Below are 14,443 nucleotides of genomic sequence, written 5' to 3'. Positions count from 1 at the left end.
TCTGTATGCAGGACCAGCATGCAGACAGGGCCACCAGCATGGCAAGACTCTGGGTTTGACCTCTACATGTTATAGCTCCTCTGTTCCCAAGGCCCCTGTCTGGCATATCTTCATGTGATGTGACCTGCAGGTGTTTCCACTGGTCCTTGGCATTGTTCTTCACACCTGAAGTTTAAAGTATTCCTGACCCTACAGATCAACCTGCCAGCACATGTCTTTACATCCCCCTTTTAGGCCCCTCTCCTTCCTGAAGACACTCCTATGGCTTTTCATGTGTGTCAAGCTTAGGCTTTAAAAAGACCTGAGAAGGTAGAAAACTCTGGCTCTCTGGCAGATGCAAGCACAGCTGGTCCTCCAGGCAGGAGCTGGAGCCTGTGAAGGTGAACTGCCCCATTTCCTTGTGGGGCTGAGGGAAGCCTGAGGGGAGCCAAGCCTGGGTCTTCTACAGCATTTGTGAGATCTTCACCCTCCCAACTGCAGGTCCAGGTTTTGCAGCATGCTGTTCACTTCAGGCTCCAACAAGGTCTTGTTGCCAAGCAAGTGTACCTTTGGTGTGCTGCAGTGCTCTTCTGCAAGGGAATTAATCAGCTCTGCCCTTTAAATGTTCCTACACAGCAGTTGCATGAATAAATGGTTCCTGTAACTGCTTATCTCCCAGAAAAACTGCTCCTGTTGGCCAGCTCAGCCAGGAGCTGCCCTTCCTTGCTACTTCTCAGAGAGTGCCAGGCCCCCCACCTTGCTGCTGGTGCGTGACAACAATACTAACAGAGGGACCCTCCCCAGAGAGGGACCATGCTGCCTGTGGGGGACAGCCAGGGCTGTGCAGCAGGGCCCAGAGCACTGTGTCATGTGTGACATCCCAGCCGGGGTGTGCAGCAGTGGAGCTCAGCATCACCACTGCACCCAGGACCCTGGAGGAAAAGACTGGGAGGAGGGAGATGAAGTCCAGAACTGGCTGGGCAGAAGAACAAGGGCCCTTATAACTCTTGCATGTTCACAGCTTTGGTTTGTCTCCCCTATCCAGGAGTGAAATGAAGCGCTGGATGATTTCACTAGCCCCGAACCGGAGAACCAAATTTGTTTCATTTACATCCAGACTCGTTGGTAAGAGACACAGCAGGAGAGCTGGGAGCTCTTTACCCCTACCCCAGGACACCTTATTTTGCCTGATCTCAGTGCAGCCACATATCTGAGACCTATGCCAAAGCTGAACCCTGTCCCTGGGCTCCCCTCCTTTTCCACCACCAATACCTGCTAGTCTCTGGGCCTGGCCCTGACCTCAACCCCTCCCACCTGGGCTGGGCTACACCAGCACTTTCCCTCCCATCCAGGCTGCCCATGGCTAGCATGGTGGTGGTGATGTGACCCGGCTCCCTTCCCAAGAGTTGCTTCCCCAGTACCTTTGGCTGAGGCACTCCCTGGCTTCCCCAGAGGCCCTTACCAGATCAGAAGGACCATGTGCAGCGCTCATGGGGCTACAGCCACCCAGTCTGTGCTGTTCTTCAAGGGGCTCCATCCCAGTCCATCCTTCACTCTTGCCCTGTTTCTTGGCAGACTGCCCACAGATCCAGTGTGTCCACCCGTACGTGGCCCAGCAGCCTGATGAGCTCTCCTTAGAACTGGCTGATGTCCTCAACATCCTGGACAAGACAGATGATGGTATGGGGACAGAATGGGGATGGGCTGGGAGGCACTGTGGAAGAATGAGCTTTGCTGCAGGCAGGTAGTTGCGAGTCTCTCCCTCCAGCCAGGGAGAGGCTCTGGCATTGGCATCACAGCCACAGTAGAGCTAGCACAGCCACTTCACATATAAGCCAGTGCTATTCTTACCTTCATGATGCTTCATAGCCATGTGGTCCTGCTCTCTGGGGTACTCTTGTAGCTGGTAGTCTCAGTCACATTAGATGTCTGCTGGGGACCACTCCTGTGGCTCCAGGGACAGCAGAGGGCATTTGGTGGCAGCTGTGCCTGCTTTCTGTTGGCATCCCGTGAGCCAGTTGTCCTCACATGATGCTGCTCTGGTGAGAAGGCCTCCTTGCTGGATGGACAACCTGGGTCTGCTCTAGCACAGGCCTCTGAGTAGCTTCCAGAAAGTTCTGCCAGCTCCAATAGCTCTTTCCAGCACAGCTGTCCCAGTGCAGGAGCAAGGGCAAGTCCTTCCTCACTTACGCCTGTGTCTGTCTATACTCAGGCTGGATATTTGGGGAGCGTCTTCATGACCAGGAGAGGGGCTGGTTCCCCAGTTCTATGGGGGAGGAGATCCTGAACCCCAAAATCCGAGCCCAGAACCTGAAGGAGTGTTTCCGGGTGCACAAGTCAGATGACAGTCAGAGAAGAAAACTGGGCAGCAGAAACCGCCAGTGACCACCGGCATCCCCAAGCATCTGGAGTGCCTCAGAGAGGCAGAAGACAGAGGCTGCCAGCTGGGAGGAGGTGGCAGATGTGGGACACTGTGGGGGACCTGGTGCACCAGATGAGGCACACAGACCCATGAACAAACAGACTGTCATTCCTAGGCCTCCGGAAGCACTGGTCCTTTCCTGGAGATCAGCGCTTTAAACTGTAAATAACCCTTTTCCAAGTGTTCTGTAAGGCCCCAAAGAGCACAAGCTCAACGGACACTGCCCGAAAGCCACCAGGTGCTGGCCAGATGAGCCACATGTGCTGGCTTGGGCTGGCTCAGGCTGCTTGGGAAGGGCACAAATATGAGCAATTGATATCACCCGGTTTAAGCATTAACAGCTCATTGCTACCTTCCAAGTCTGGAGTGCTCTGAACCCAGCATCTCACAGGGGCAGAACTGAGGTCAAGCAGCAGTCTCAACTCTCAGAGCTCATTGACAACACGCTGGGATGAACCCCAGGAACTCCACTACCCTAGTCCTGCTGTGAAGCTGCTGGACTCATTCCCACAGGCAGACCTTCGATCTGCTTCCAGTCAAATGCTCTGCAGTGCTCCACACCCAGCTCTTCTCTAGCAGCAGCCCAGCTTTGCCAGCCCTAACCCACGTCTCTGCCTGCCTGACAACCTCGAAGCACATCTGGACACTGTCCCATGGCTCAGTCCCCTCTACCACAGCCTGCCTCCTTCTGCAGGGCCACTGCAGAACCCCAGCATCATGTCCTTTCCTGGTTGATCGTGCACTTGTGGTCTTTGCTATGCCCTGCTGCTGAGGCCAGAGCCGGGGTGGCTGTGCCAGTGCCGTCTCACACACCACACGAACCACTGGAGCCCCAGCAGCCACACAGCAGGTGAGTGACCTTAGCTGGGAGCTGCTGTCCTACATGCTCTGGGAGGCCCAGCAACTGCTGCCTGCATGCTTGTAACCCACCCCCACCAGCCTCCCTGTACAGGCTCACCTCCGTGTATATATGCAAGTCTTGTGGCCAGCAGAGCCAACTCATCACTCCTTCCAGCTGTGGCACTGAGCAATGCATGAAGCCCTGGGCACAGCACTGAGACCAGCATGGGGGACAGACCCACAGCAGCCACCCCTTGTTCAACAGTCCCACACCTGGATGAGAGCATCTCAGCTGGGGCCAAGCTGTCTCCAGCATCCATTAGGGAAATCAGTATTTGGCACCTTTCTGTAACATGGCAAAGGATTGTCTTCCAGGCATTGTAGCCTGTGCCAATTTATGCTCTGGCTGTGCCACAGTTGTGGTCAGAGAGGGGATGGAGAGCAGCTGCCAACAGAGCCACACAGAGGCCACGGGCATGGATGAGAGGAGCGCAGCCATGCCAGCAGGAACATGGGGAGAAAGCAGCACGCTTGGAAGCTGTGAAGGGAGGCTACAGAACTGCTCTTTGGACCATCTGGTGTGTGCAGTTTGAGGCTGAACACAGCTGAGGTGGGTTCCAGGGCTGTCCCTACTGACACCACAGCCTTGGGCCAGCCAGCCCAGAGTCAGCACCCAGGACCAAAGTGGTGGGAGCCACAGCAGTGAAGGGGGAAGAAGGCTTTCTTCACTCAGGCCCAGATCAATGGCACCACATTAGCATGTGACAACAGCCAGCATGGCTGTGCTGCCTTGGCCACCTGTGGGAAGTTCATACTAGCCCATGGTTCCCAATCACCGCCCAGCCTCAGAGCTGGGCCAGGAAGACTTGCAGCCTCCAGCCTGCTGCACTGAGCAGATTTAATGGGGACACCCCAAGCCAGGTCCCTCCAGCAGCGCCCCACAGTCAGCTTTCTGAGACAACCAAACCTCCAGCTCAGGATCCAAACCTTGCAACAGCCGCAAACTCACTAGTGCAAACCCCAGAGGAACGCCAGCTCTAGGAATTCCTTAAAATTACCTGAGAAATCGCCGCATCTCACAGCATCCAGCTTTGCGGCCCAGCAGCCAGCCCAGTCCAGCACCAGGCCTGCAGCCCCACATGCCTACCTGGCATGTTACAGCACAGAAATGCTCCCTTGCCCATCAGATGTTTCACCAGTTCGCCGTAGCCAGGATGCCAGCTCCTCACTGCACTGCTCCAGGGAGAGGGGCTCAGTGCTGCTGTTCCATCCCATCACTCACCACCAAGCCCTGGGATTGCTCCAGCCCCTCCTGCTCTGCTGTGATTCCATAGGACCCCAGGCACAGGCTGTGCCATTTTCACTGAATGGCATCCAGTGTTATTTCCTCAGACCCAGCCCTGCACGCCTCCATCTCAGTGATCTCCAGTGTTGTACAGGGCCAGGCCTGGGGCCCACAGGCACAGGCTGGAGCCCCCCAGCCCTTGCCAGGCTGCCTCAGCGAACTGAGGGGAACTTCTTGTTGTCTGGTTTTTCTGTGTGATAAAACGTAGCTGAGCAAGCCAGCGCAAAAACATTTGTGTGTCTCCTTCCTCCCTCAGACTGATCACTTGTCTCCTCCCCAGTCCCCTCTGCTGCAATTGGTCCAAATGCCGTGGGTAAAATGGGGTTGCACATGAACTTGGGGTAGCTTACACCCATGAACAACCCTTCCCTAGAAAAGCTGTGCAGGGTGATTCCCAATACTGTTACCATCACCCAGACTAGACCCAGACTAGACTCTTTTGAGCTCTCTGCTCAAAGCCACACTCTGCCACAGGTTCCTCCTCAGTGGGATTGACAGGCCCTGCCAGATCTGTGCCACCCAGGAGATAACACACACACCAAAGGCAATGAGCACTCCATGCATGGCTGCCCAGCACAGGGCCTGCAGTGCTTTTCCCATATCCTTGGCACCATTTCTCCCAGGGCCCCAGGCAGACAGTTCAGGAGCAGTCGAGGGCTGGAGACAGGCCGGTTGTGTAACAGAAAAATGTTTTATTGAGTTCAGGAGGCCGAGAACTTTCTCAGTGTGATGACAACCAAGGCCACAAGCACAGACGTACCCAGGAGGGAGGCAATGACAATGGCACCAATAGCTCCAGGCCCCAGTGAGCCTGCAGGAAGAGAGAAAAAGGCATGAGGTCAGCAGAGGCAGTGGGGCCCGGATGGGAAGGACTGCAAGGATCACCCCGCACCCAGCATGTCCCCAGGCATCAGGCCACATTCCCATCCTGGAGCTCCCTGCACTGGCCATGTCCCAGGTGCCATCCTGTGCACCTTTGGGCAGGGGGCTGTAGCCAGCTACCACCACCTCAGCTAGCTCCCAGTGACAAGGACAGTTGCCACAAAGTGGGTCAGTGGTGCCTAGCTTTCCTGCTAACACACTGGGAGAGTTGCTTCGCTTGCAGCAGGACCAGATCGCAGCTGGTGCTTGCTGTCAGTCAGGAGCCACAAGCCAGGAAAGGCACTTGTGCTCCCTGTCCAGGGAACTCTTGGCACTGGAGAGCCCTACCTACACTCAGGGCAGTTTTCTTTTCAGGGCAGGTGCCTGCCATGACAGGTCATGGGGCAGGAAGAAGAGTCTTGGAGCCATCCTGGGGCTGGCAAGAGCTCTGCAACAGAGGTTTTTCAGCAGGGAAGTTTCCCTGAGCAGGCAATAAAGGCAACCCTCCCCAGCAGTGTGGCTTTAACCCCTCCCGGGAGGTGACAGGCCCACAGGGAGCAAATCCGTGAGGACATCCCAGGCTGCTGCGGGAGTGAGCCGCGGGCAGTCCCTCTCGCAGCCACTCACCGTCCCCGGTGTCCAGCCGGTGCAGGTGCGTGGTGTCGTCGGGCTCCAGCTCGGAGGTGTACGGAGGAAAGGCAGTGGCATCCGACAGCCGGGCGGTGGCAGTGGCAGCGGCAGCGTCGAAAGGACCGGCTCCAGAAGGCAGCTCGGGCGGCTCGTTCCAGAGGGTGGGGACCGCGTCCTGCGGGTACTCTGCTGGAAGACAAGCACCCACGGGCATGGGGGGCCCGGTCAGGCTACTAGTGACAACCACAGCTCAGCAAATCCCTGGGCTTCAGCCTGCCAGGTGCCCCTGGGGTGGACGAAGGGTGACCTGAGGGCTGAGAACCCCGGTATGGCAGAGCCCTCCTCCGAGGGGACGCCACCTCTCTGAACAGCCATACCTAGAGCAGCCAAAGGCAATGTGCTTCTGTGGCAACCTAGTGTACTTATAGCACACACGGGACAACACAGAGTGCCCTGACACCCTGCAACCTCGTGCACTAACAGGACCCACATGAACATCCACAGCTGGTTTACTAATGGATGCTCTTGGGACTGGGCTGGGAAGGGCTGTGACACTGCCAACAAGCAGAGGCCACCGGGCTACCTGTGCTGACCAAATTCACAGCATCTCAGGGCCCTTTTGTCCTGCACCACCAGCCCGTGCAGTGCAGGATGCTGGAGGTGCTGGCACAGCACAGGACACGGCTCCCCCAGACAGGACCCCAGAGCCTTGACTTCCCCATGCTGCACCCCCACCATACCGGGGAGATGAAAGCCAGTCTGGGTTCTGTTTAATGTTACCACTCGTCTCCTGTTATTCCTTCCTGCCGTGGGTCAGAGACCAAGCCAGAGAGCCCTCCCTGTGTGTGGCTCAGCGAGCGCTCCCTGTCAATGCCCAGCCTTGTTCAGGTGGGCTCTGGCAAGAGCAGGAGACATTCCACAGCTCCCTGCCGAAACCACTGGGAATGTTGCACTGGGATGGGGAAAAAAGCAGGGGGGAGAAAAACGAACAACATTCACTGCCAGGGCCCTCCTGAACTGACACAATAGTTATCAGGACTGGGGAACAGGGAGTCAAGAGCTGGAACAAACAGCCCAGGCTCCTTGGGGCAAGACACAGAGGTATCCCAGGGCACCTCAACTCTGGCATGAGAACCTTGGTGTACCAGGGGCACTTGAAGACTCGTCCCAGGCTCTCTGTGGCCCAGGAAGAGAGATGGCAGCAGCACATCTCAGCAGTACCAGCCCCAGCTTTAAGTGTCTGGAGCCCTCCTTGCCTCCTGTGGACAGAAGGTGCTGGGGGGGGAGAGCAAAGAATCCTCATTAATGGGATGCACCACACTTTGTTCTCCTTTGAGATCCCTCCCTGGAACAGGGCGGGCCAAAACACTCACCTTTCCTGATGGTACAAACCCACTGAGAACTTACTGCAGAGTTTGCATCAGAGTAGCTTCCGCCAATGCCAGAGTTATTCCTCAATCTTGGGAGCACAGCAAAGTTCTAGACTAATTTTGAGAAACTTTCTACAGGCAGAAAAGCTACAGGGTATCCAGCAAGACAACTGCCCCAGGTTTAACCCTGGCCCAATAAGCATCAACAGAGACAAGTAAGTTCCCAGTGTGCAGCCTGTGCCAGTGAGACCCAGGCAGGAGCCCTGACAAAGCTGGGTATAGCAGAGAACACCATGTCCTCACACGCTTGGTCCGCCCATGGTCTCTGCACAAGAGATGGCATCTCGGCTCCCCTGTACATGCACACAGAGGTTTCTGTTCCACAAGAGCTCCCCACAAACACCCAAGCCTTTGCAGGGCCCTTCCCAACCTGTGCTGCAAAACCAGCCAGCAGAGCTGAAGACTCATACTCCATCCCATGGCTCTTCCACAAAGTGCCACTTCCAGTGGACCTCTCTACTTTAAATCCTGTGGTTTCACAGCCAGAGAACGGACAAGAGAAAATAGAGAATTCAGTGAGTTAACACAGGAGAGCACTGAGCAGAACTGGGCTATTTAGCTGGCAACAGAGGCATGGGGAAGATACCAGTTTAGCAACAGGCCAAACATATGGAATACTTTGGAAGCCCTGGTTCCAGGCTGCTTTTGACTCCACAGTGACCACACTCCAGCCGTGACCTTCCTGACTCTCAAAACCCCTCAGACCAGAACCAACACTGCCACTGTCCCCACCTGGTAGAAGAACACAGTGCTGGGAGGACAGTGTTGCTTCCTTTGCCAAGAATGCTTTTTTTCTCCAGAGCTGCGCATACGCCTTGCGTGGGACCAGGGACTGGTGTTAGCTCAGGTGATCTGTAACAGATGCAGGCACCATCCAGGGAGACTGTATGACCTGGGCTGGGTCTTCCCAATCCCTGTTCTCAAGGGGAAGAGGAGGGAGCACTATCTCTTCTAACCATAGTGCAAAGGTCCCACAGGTGCCACCAGATCCAGAGGTGCCAGATAGATGCACTAAGAACAGGACAGACTAACTCCAAAAAATTTCTGGCAGCTCTCTTTAAGCAGGGCACAGAGCTCATTTTTGATAGCCAAATACAGAGGAAACAGTCTAATTCATTTATGATAGCTCTGATTTTTAACAACTTGGATGGCTGCTGGATATATATTTTGTTAATTCCCCTCATCCAGCTGACACACATTTTCAGTCTGCCCGCACAGAAAAGGCAGAATGTGCTTAACATGCATTTGCTGTCCTGAGTTCTTGTGGTTTTACCCTACTGGCACTTCAGCCCAGGGAAACACAACCCCTTTCAGTCAGGTCTGGTGCCACAGGAACAGTTGTGAGCTCAGAGGCAGCAGTGGATTCCTGCACACACATTGGGTGAAATACCTGCAGCTGAGCCTCCCCAGGAGCCAGGGCTCAGTGCTGGTCCCCTTCTCAGCTCCTGCCCCTCAATGCCGATGGAGCAAGTGCCAAGGGCCCTGCTGTGAGCACATGGAGGGGAGACCAAAACAAGAGGCAGGTTCCTCCAGAGCCCATTGCTGCAGCCTGGGAGAACATCTGCTCATAACCAGCACTATTCACCTATGTCTCTCCTTTGATTTTCCCTTCTAACGTAAAAGCTCATGTCTTCACATGACATGCCTCCCACACCTCCAGCTGAGAAGCCCAAGCACCCATCCAACTATCCCTCATGCATCCAGCAGGTTTCTTTAACAAGCAGAGTTTTCACATCTGCTGCCCTGACAGTCCCAGTAAGTGTCAGCCACACAGCTGTTGGCTGGGAATGGCAGATCTCTAATGGATCCAAATCAAATGCCACAATCCCATTTCAGTCCCCTGGTAAAAGCAAGAAAAGTGATGGGAAGGAGAGTTTGTGTCAGGTACCAAACCCCAACACATGCACACTATTAGTAAGGTCTTATGTCTCCAAGTGAGACACGAGGGCCGTTTCCAGTCATCTGTTGGATAGATCTCTGGAGAGATTCTATCTACAGGCAGGGGACCCAGTTCAGGTAGTTCAGTTCTCTGCTCTGCACCTGATGTTTTGGGTGACCACCACAAGTCCTTCTCTTCCCAGGCTCAGTTATTCTGTGCACAAGCAGACCAGGATCTAAATATGATCTACAGAGAAAGCAGCACCAGCGTGGCCAGGCCTTCCTGCCCACACTGTCACTGTCATTCTGACTGTGATGAGGGGGACACAGCCTGTGAACCTCAAAAATGCCTCAGTGACAGCTCTGGAGCTGGCAGCAGCCCTTCCTAAGGAAAGGGCAAATTGAAGGGAAGCTCCATGGCCACGGGGCAAGAAACAGCAATCTTAACTTAGCGTGTAAAAACACCCAAACATGCTGCCATCTCCAGGGAGGGAGTGCAACCAAGAGCTGGAAGTTAAATATCAAAGCAAAGTACTGCATGGCTTCCCTGTTCACCCAAGAACTTTGTAGAAATAAAGAAGCAAAAAAACACACTCAAAATACATCATCCATCACAGATGTTTAATATCTGGGAGAAAGCCATGCATTTGTTGTGCTGCCATCAGTCTCTGGACCAGTCCTACCTCTAGAAAACTCCCATGGTGCACTCACATGGTTTGCTTGCCCTGGTGGGGCAGCCAGGGCCACATGGAGGGGCTGCCAGGCTATTGAGGCACACGAGTCACCCACTGCTGCTGAGGCTCTGTGCCTCAGTGCCAGCTGCTCCAAAGGGAGGGAAGCCTCCAGGCCCTGGCACAAATGAGCTCTTCGCCAGCATTAGCTCTGTCTCAGCACTGAACCATAAGCTGAGGGCAACTGCTGCTTTCAAACTAACAGTAAAAGCCTTTTCATGAGTTGGAGAACACTTAGGAGAACAACATGCAATAATCTTATTGCATTTTACCGGAGATGGAACTGGACAAAATGGACTAAAATTATTAAGAGTGCTTTGCAGGCCAGGTGGATGACATCAGCTCTTCATTCATTGCAGTTAATACTACAAATTGTCTTATTTTAGGGAAATCTTTCTGCTGCACTGTCTTCTTCCTCTCTCCAGCACAGGTTAGTTATAACTGAGGTGAGGAAATGTGAAAAAAAGATCAGTTACCATGAAGAAACACATGATGAGTTTTCCAAGCGATGCAGGGGCCAATGGAACTCCAGACACATGGGCCATAGAGAGATCCAGAGGGGATGACGGCAAAGGCAACTTGACAAAACTGCTATTTCCATGCTTAGAAAGAAGAAGGTGGGGTGAGCTGCCAGCACAGTAATGTGATAGCCAGTACCCCAGGTACTCAGGGACTGAAAGGTAAGACTGGAAGAGTGTCTATAAGTGACAGCCCCAGGGCATGCCAACCAAATCTGAAGGAACCAGACCCTCCCCACAGGCCAACTGTAAGACCTTAAGGCAGACAGATGTAGCCATGTCACATCATTGTCCCTGAAGGTTACTTGCCACTGGCAAGTCTTCTTCATACAAGCTGACTTCAGCACCTCATCATCCTCACTGTCCACCTTCAACCTAGCTCCTTATTCAGGAGTCAATACCAGCATCAGAATCTGTAAGGAGTGTTGGAGCAAAGCATGGCTGAGTAATGGCTTACAAAGTCCTGGTTCAGGTGTGGACAGATCTGCTGGAACAACTACATCTTTTCCTGAAATCTGCCAACCAAAACCTATTTACGGCTATCCATGTTCTAGTACTTAAGCTTTAAAAAATTTCTTAGTCATCTTTGTTTCTCCTGTAGTTGAAAAAAAAGACACACAAGCTGCTACAGAAAGATGTTCTTGCTCAAGGTGTTTTCCTGTGTCTTTTTCTTTAGTGTATGTGCTCTGTTGCTTTTTTCCTCCCAGACTCATTCTGATGTGCTACTGCAGTAAAACATATTTCCACATTAGCTCAAAACAAGCTCAGGAGCCCATATGTGAGTTTAAATACCAAATATACACATGATTCAGGAGCTGATGCCTTGCAAAGGCTTTGTTCTAACTTGCACCACATCTGGGGCTCTGAATCCATTACAGGAATTGAAACTGGATTTGCTGATAGGAAAAATAAATCAGCTCTTCACAATCCTCCTGTGCTCTAGGCCTACATGCCACTTGGGTCTGGAGAAAGAGGAAATGGAGAAGGCTAAGGTTTACCACAGATCCTTGAGCTGGCTGTTTCCTCTTGCACCCATATTATGTGGACAAAGGGGGTTAAAGATGTGCTTGGTTGCCTCCCCATTTTTGACAAATGTGTTGTTGGAAAGAGCTCAGTAACTTGGAGGAGTTAACACTTTCACCAGAGCCCTGACCATGCTGTCCAGGAAATCAGACCAGCTGAGCAAGCGGCCAACAGGGAGAGGAGACTCATCCTGGGCATGGGGGCTGCATGACCCCATGGTCAGTCCTCTCTGAGGCAGAGCTGCTCCCGCTCACTCTGCAGGGCTCTGCTGGGGACAGTCAGAGGTGCTGAGACGAAAGGACAGGGGCTGGTGAACTCCGAGGCCAGCAAGGGGCTGTCCGGCCCCAGGTGGCCACGGCAGGCACGGGGCCAGGGCTGGGCTGAAAGGAGCCCTTCAGCAGCAGCACAAAGGGCAGCCTGTGGAGGGCAAGGCCAGGAGCTCCTGTGTGCAGCAACGCAGAGCTGCGGTTCTGATGGATACTAAGTAAACTTGTTTACAGAAAGGCAGGGCTGTGTGTGTATGTGCTGAGACCAGAGGGCTGTCTGTGTGCCCTTCCCCTCTTTGTCTGCACCAGGCCGGAAATTTCCTTTTCTAATGGAGTAAAAGGCAGAAAAAGTTCCACTGATCCTCAAAGCACCTGTACTTGGGGCAGGAACTCTCCATGCAGTGGAGAATCATTCTGCTCCTAGGCTGGCTCACTGTCCAGGCTGGTTCCCTCCTGTCCTCTCTGAGGGAGCAGGGAACAACCTGTTAGAGGCCTTACATCTCTGAAGCACTGCAGAGAAAGCAAGGAATCTCTCCTACACCCCAAGATCTGAATGTTGCACTCCTCAGTAGAAAACCCTTCAAGCCTCACTGTGCGAGCACAACTCACCCAGTAAGGATCAAGTAAACTTGGGAGTGCATCACAGGAGCAAAGTGACACAGGAAGGCAGCACCAGGCACAAACCACAGCTGCAATGCCAGAGCAAGCACATGGAAAAACTGGCAAGGAGTGGGGGGCAGAGCAAATGCACCAAATATTGGAAATTTAAAGCAGCATAGAAGAGATCCCAGGTTGGAGAGGAAGCAGATTGAATTCTCACTGGAAAACAATCACTTCCTGCAGAGTGAAATACTGCTAATGATTAAGAAAAAAACTTACCTGGTATGGGGGAAGAGCATGGCCAGTGCTTCTGAGAGCAAGAGCAAGGCACAAACTGAAACTGTGCTAAAATGATTCATGTGCCACTGCACAAAAAAAAAAAATCATGGTTTGAGAAGGAAAGTATTCCCTTTTTAGTGCTCATTTCTTAGTTACTTTTGAAGGTTTCCCTTCAAACAAGGTGTCCTAGAAGGAAAAGATACCAGCTGCACTAATTCTGCTCTTCCACCCACAGATGTTCCAGCCAAGCACAGCGGTGAATTTCCCTACCCATATGAAAGCTCCTTTAAAAAGAGTTCTATAATTTGATCTGCTAGACAGCTGGCCAGATCTCCCTGCGAGGCAAGATGCTCAGAAGAAACTGGGAGAGAATGCAAAACAACATTGCTCCAGGTCTTGGAAGGCAGGACAGAAATCTGAGAAAGCAAACGCTGTGCCTGTTATCTTGGCCCCAGCCATCTCTTCAGCCTCGCCTCCACTGCTCTGGGGGAAAGGCTCTGGGGGAAGCAATTCCCCATAAGAGTTTCCACCTGTACACTCCGAGCTCATCAGTGCAGGGGGTTTGGAAGTCAGTTTTTTCCCCTAGTTGTAAAACCCACACTGTCAGACCTGCAGCCTTTGAAGCTGTGCCCCCAGCTCCCTGCAGCCAGCACAGCTCTGCTGAAGGCAGGAGCAGATAAAGCTGAAATTAATAACAAGCCCCAGAATAACAGTGCCTTACACAACAGGCATCTCTCCCATTCCTCTTCCCATCACCTCACTGAAAGCAAGTCAGAGCCAGGCACCTTTCCAGCACTGCCCTGGTACCCCAGCTCCAGAGCAATAAGGATGCACACCTTGGCTTTGAGGTTTTCATGGACACTTCCCTAGTTCTGCCTAAAGCAGCTGCTGTGCTCTGCTGCAGTAGAGAGCACAGAAGGAACCAGGAATTGGCACAAAGGCTTTAGCCAAAGAAAAATGTTTCTTTCCATAACTGTAACTTCTTCCTGCTATTAAAAGCTGAGGGACAGCCTGTCCCACCAATGCTCACAATAGGTGCTACTGCCATTCTACTTAGGTAAAGTTAAAGGATTTTCTCCACTGAAAATATATTCTTGCTCACCAGCAGCCACCAAAGCTAGTTTCCCTCAATCAATTATAATTCAACACACATTTAGGGATGTTTTCAGGGAAGGGAGAAGAGAGAGGGGCAGTGTAGGAAAGGATCTCCCATGCTTTTGGGTTTTAAATGCAAACAAAGCTCCTTACCTGCCAGCACAGCAGGGACCAGGATGCTGCACAGTGTTAGCAGGACCAGGCAAAGGACTCTGTGGTAGGGCATGGCTTCCCTCGGGAAAAGCATCAGCAGGAATCCTTAAAACTCTTCAAAGCACAAACAACTCAGAAATTTCACTGGTATAATAAAAATTCTGTTCAGTCAGGTAAAAAAATAGGAAAAAAAAAAAAAGAAAAAAAAAAAAGTCCTTCAGAAGAGCAGCTGTGCAGAGAGAGTGCAAAGCCCAGCAGAGCCTCCCTCTCTCTAGCTCCAGGAGCACACCTCCTCCCAAAGGCAGCTCCACCCTCCCAAACTTGTGCCTAAAACCCCATAGGCAGCCAAGCAGAGCCATCAGGACCCTGCCAGGTCAGTGCACACACAAGCAG

The 14,443-nt window shown here is 52.8% G+C and overlaps 2 protein-coding genes across 2 annotated transcripts in view; one reads left to right on the top strand and one right to left on the bottom strand.

Annotated features, from left to right (window-relative positions):
• NGEF (neuronal guanine nucleotide exchange factor) overlaps positions 1 to 3,214 on the top strand; it is a gene marked incomplete at its 5' end in the record, with an annotated part of 35,474 nt that extends 32,260 nt beyond the window's left edge. The window contains 3 exons of the mRNA XM_084211931.1: positions 1,025 to 1,104; positions 1,555 to 1,659; positions 2,192 to 3,214. Coding sequence (XP_084068057.1) covers positions 1,025 to 1,104; positions 1,555 to 1,659; positions 2,192 to 2,364 — 358 coding nt within the window. The 3' untranslated portion in view covers positions 2,365 to 3,214. The remainder of the gene's footprint in view (positions 1 to 1,024; positions 1,105 to 1,554; positions 1,660 to 2,191) is intronic.
• A 2,073-nt stretch (positions 3,215 to 5,287) lies between these two features.
• On the bottom strand, positions 5,288 to 14,443 carry SNORC (secondary ossification center associated regulator of chondrocyte maturation; the record flags this gene model as incomplete). Its single annotated transcript, XM_084212022.1, has 3 exons — positions 14,051 to 14,443; positions 6,075 to 6,266; positions 5,288 to 5,397 (listed from the first exon to the last, which is right to left on the bottom strand). Exons 1-3 carry the CDS (start codon positions 14,142 to 14,144, stop codon positions 5,288 to 5,290), a joined length of 396 nt encoding a protein of 131 aa, XP_084068148.1. The 5' UTR covers positions 14,145 to 14,443.

The sequence above is a fragment of the Fringilla coelebs genome, assembly GCF_963513975.1.
Source record: "Fringilla coelebs genome assembly, chromosome: 10".
Taxonomy (NCBI): domain Eukaryota; kingdom Metazoa; phylum Chordata; class Aves; order Passeriformes; family Fringillidae; genus Fringilla; species Fringilla coelebs.
This window is presented reverse-complemented; position numbering and strand designations above follow the sequence as displayed.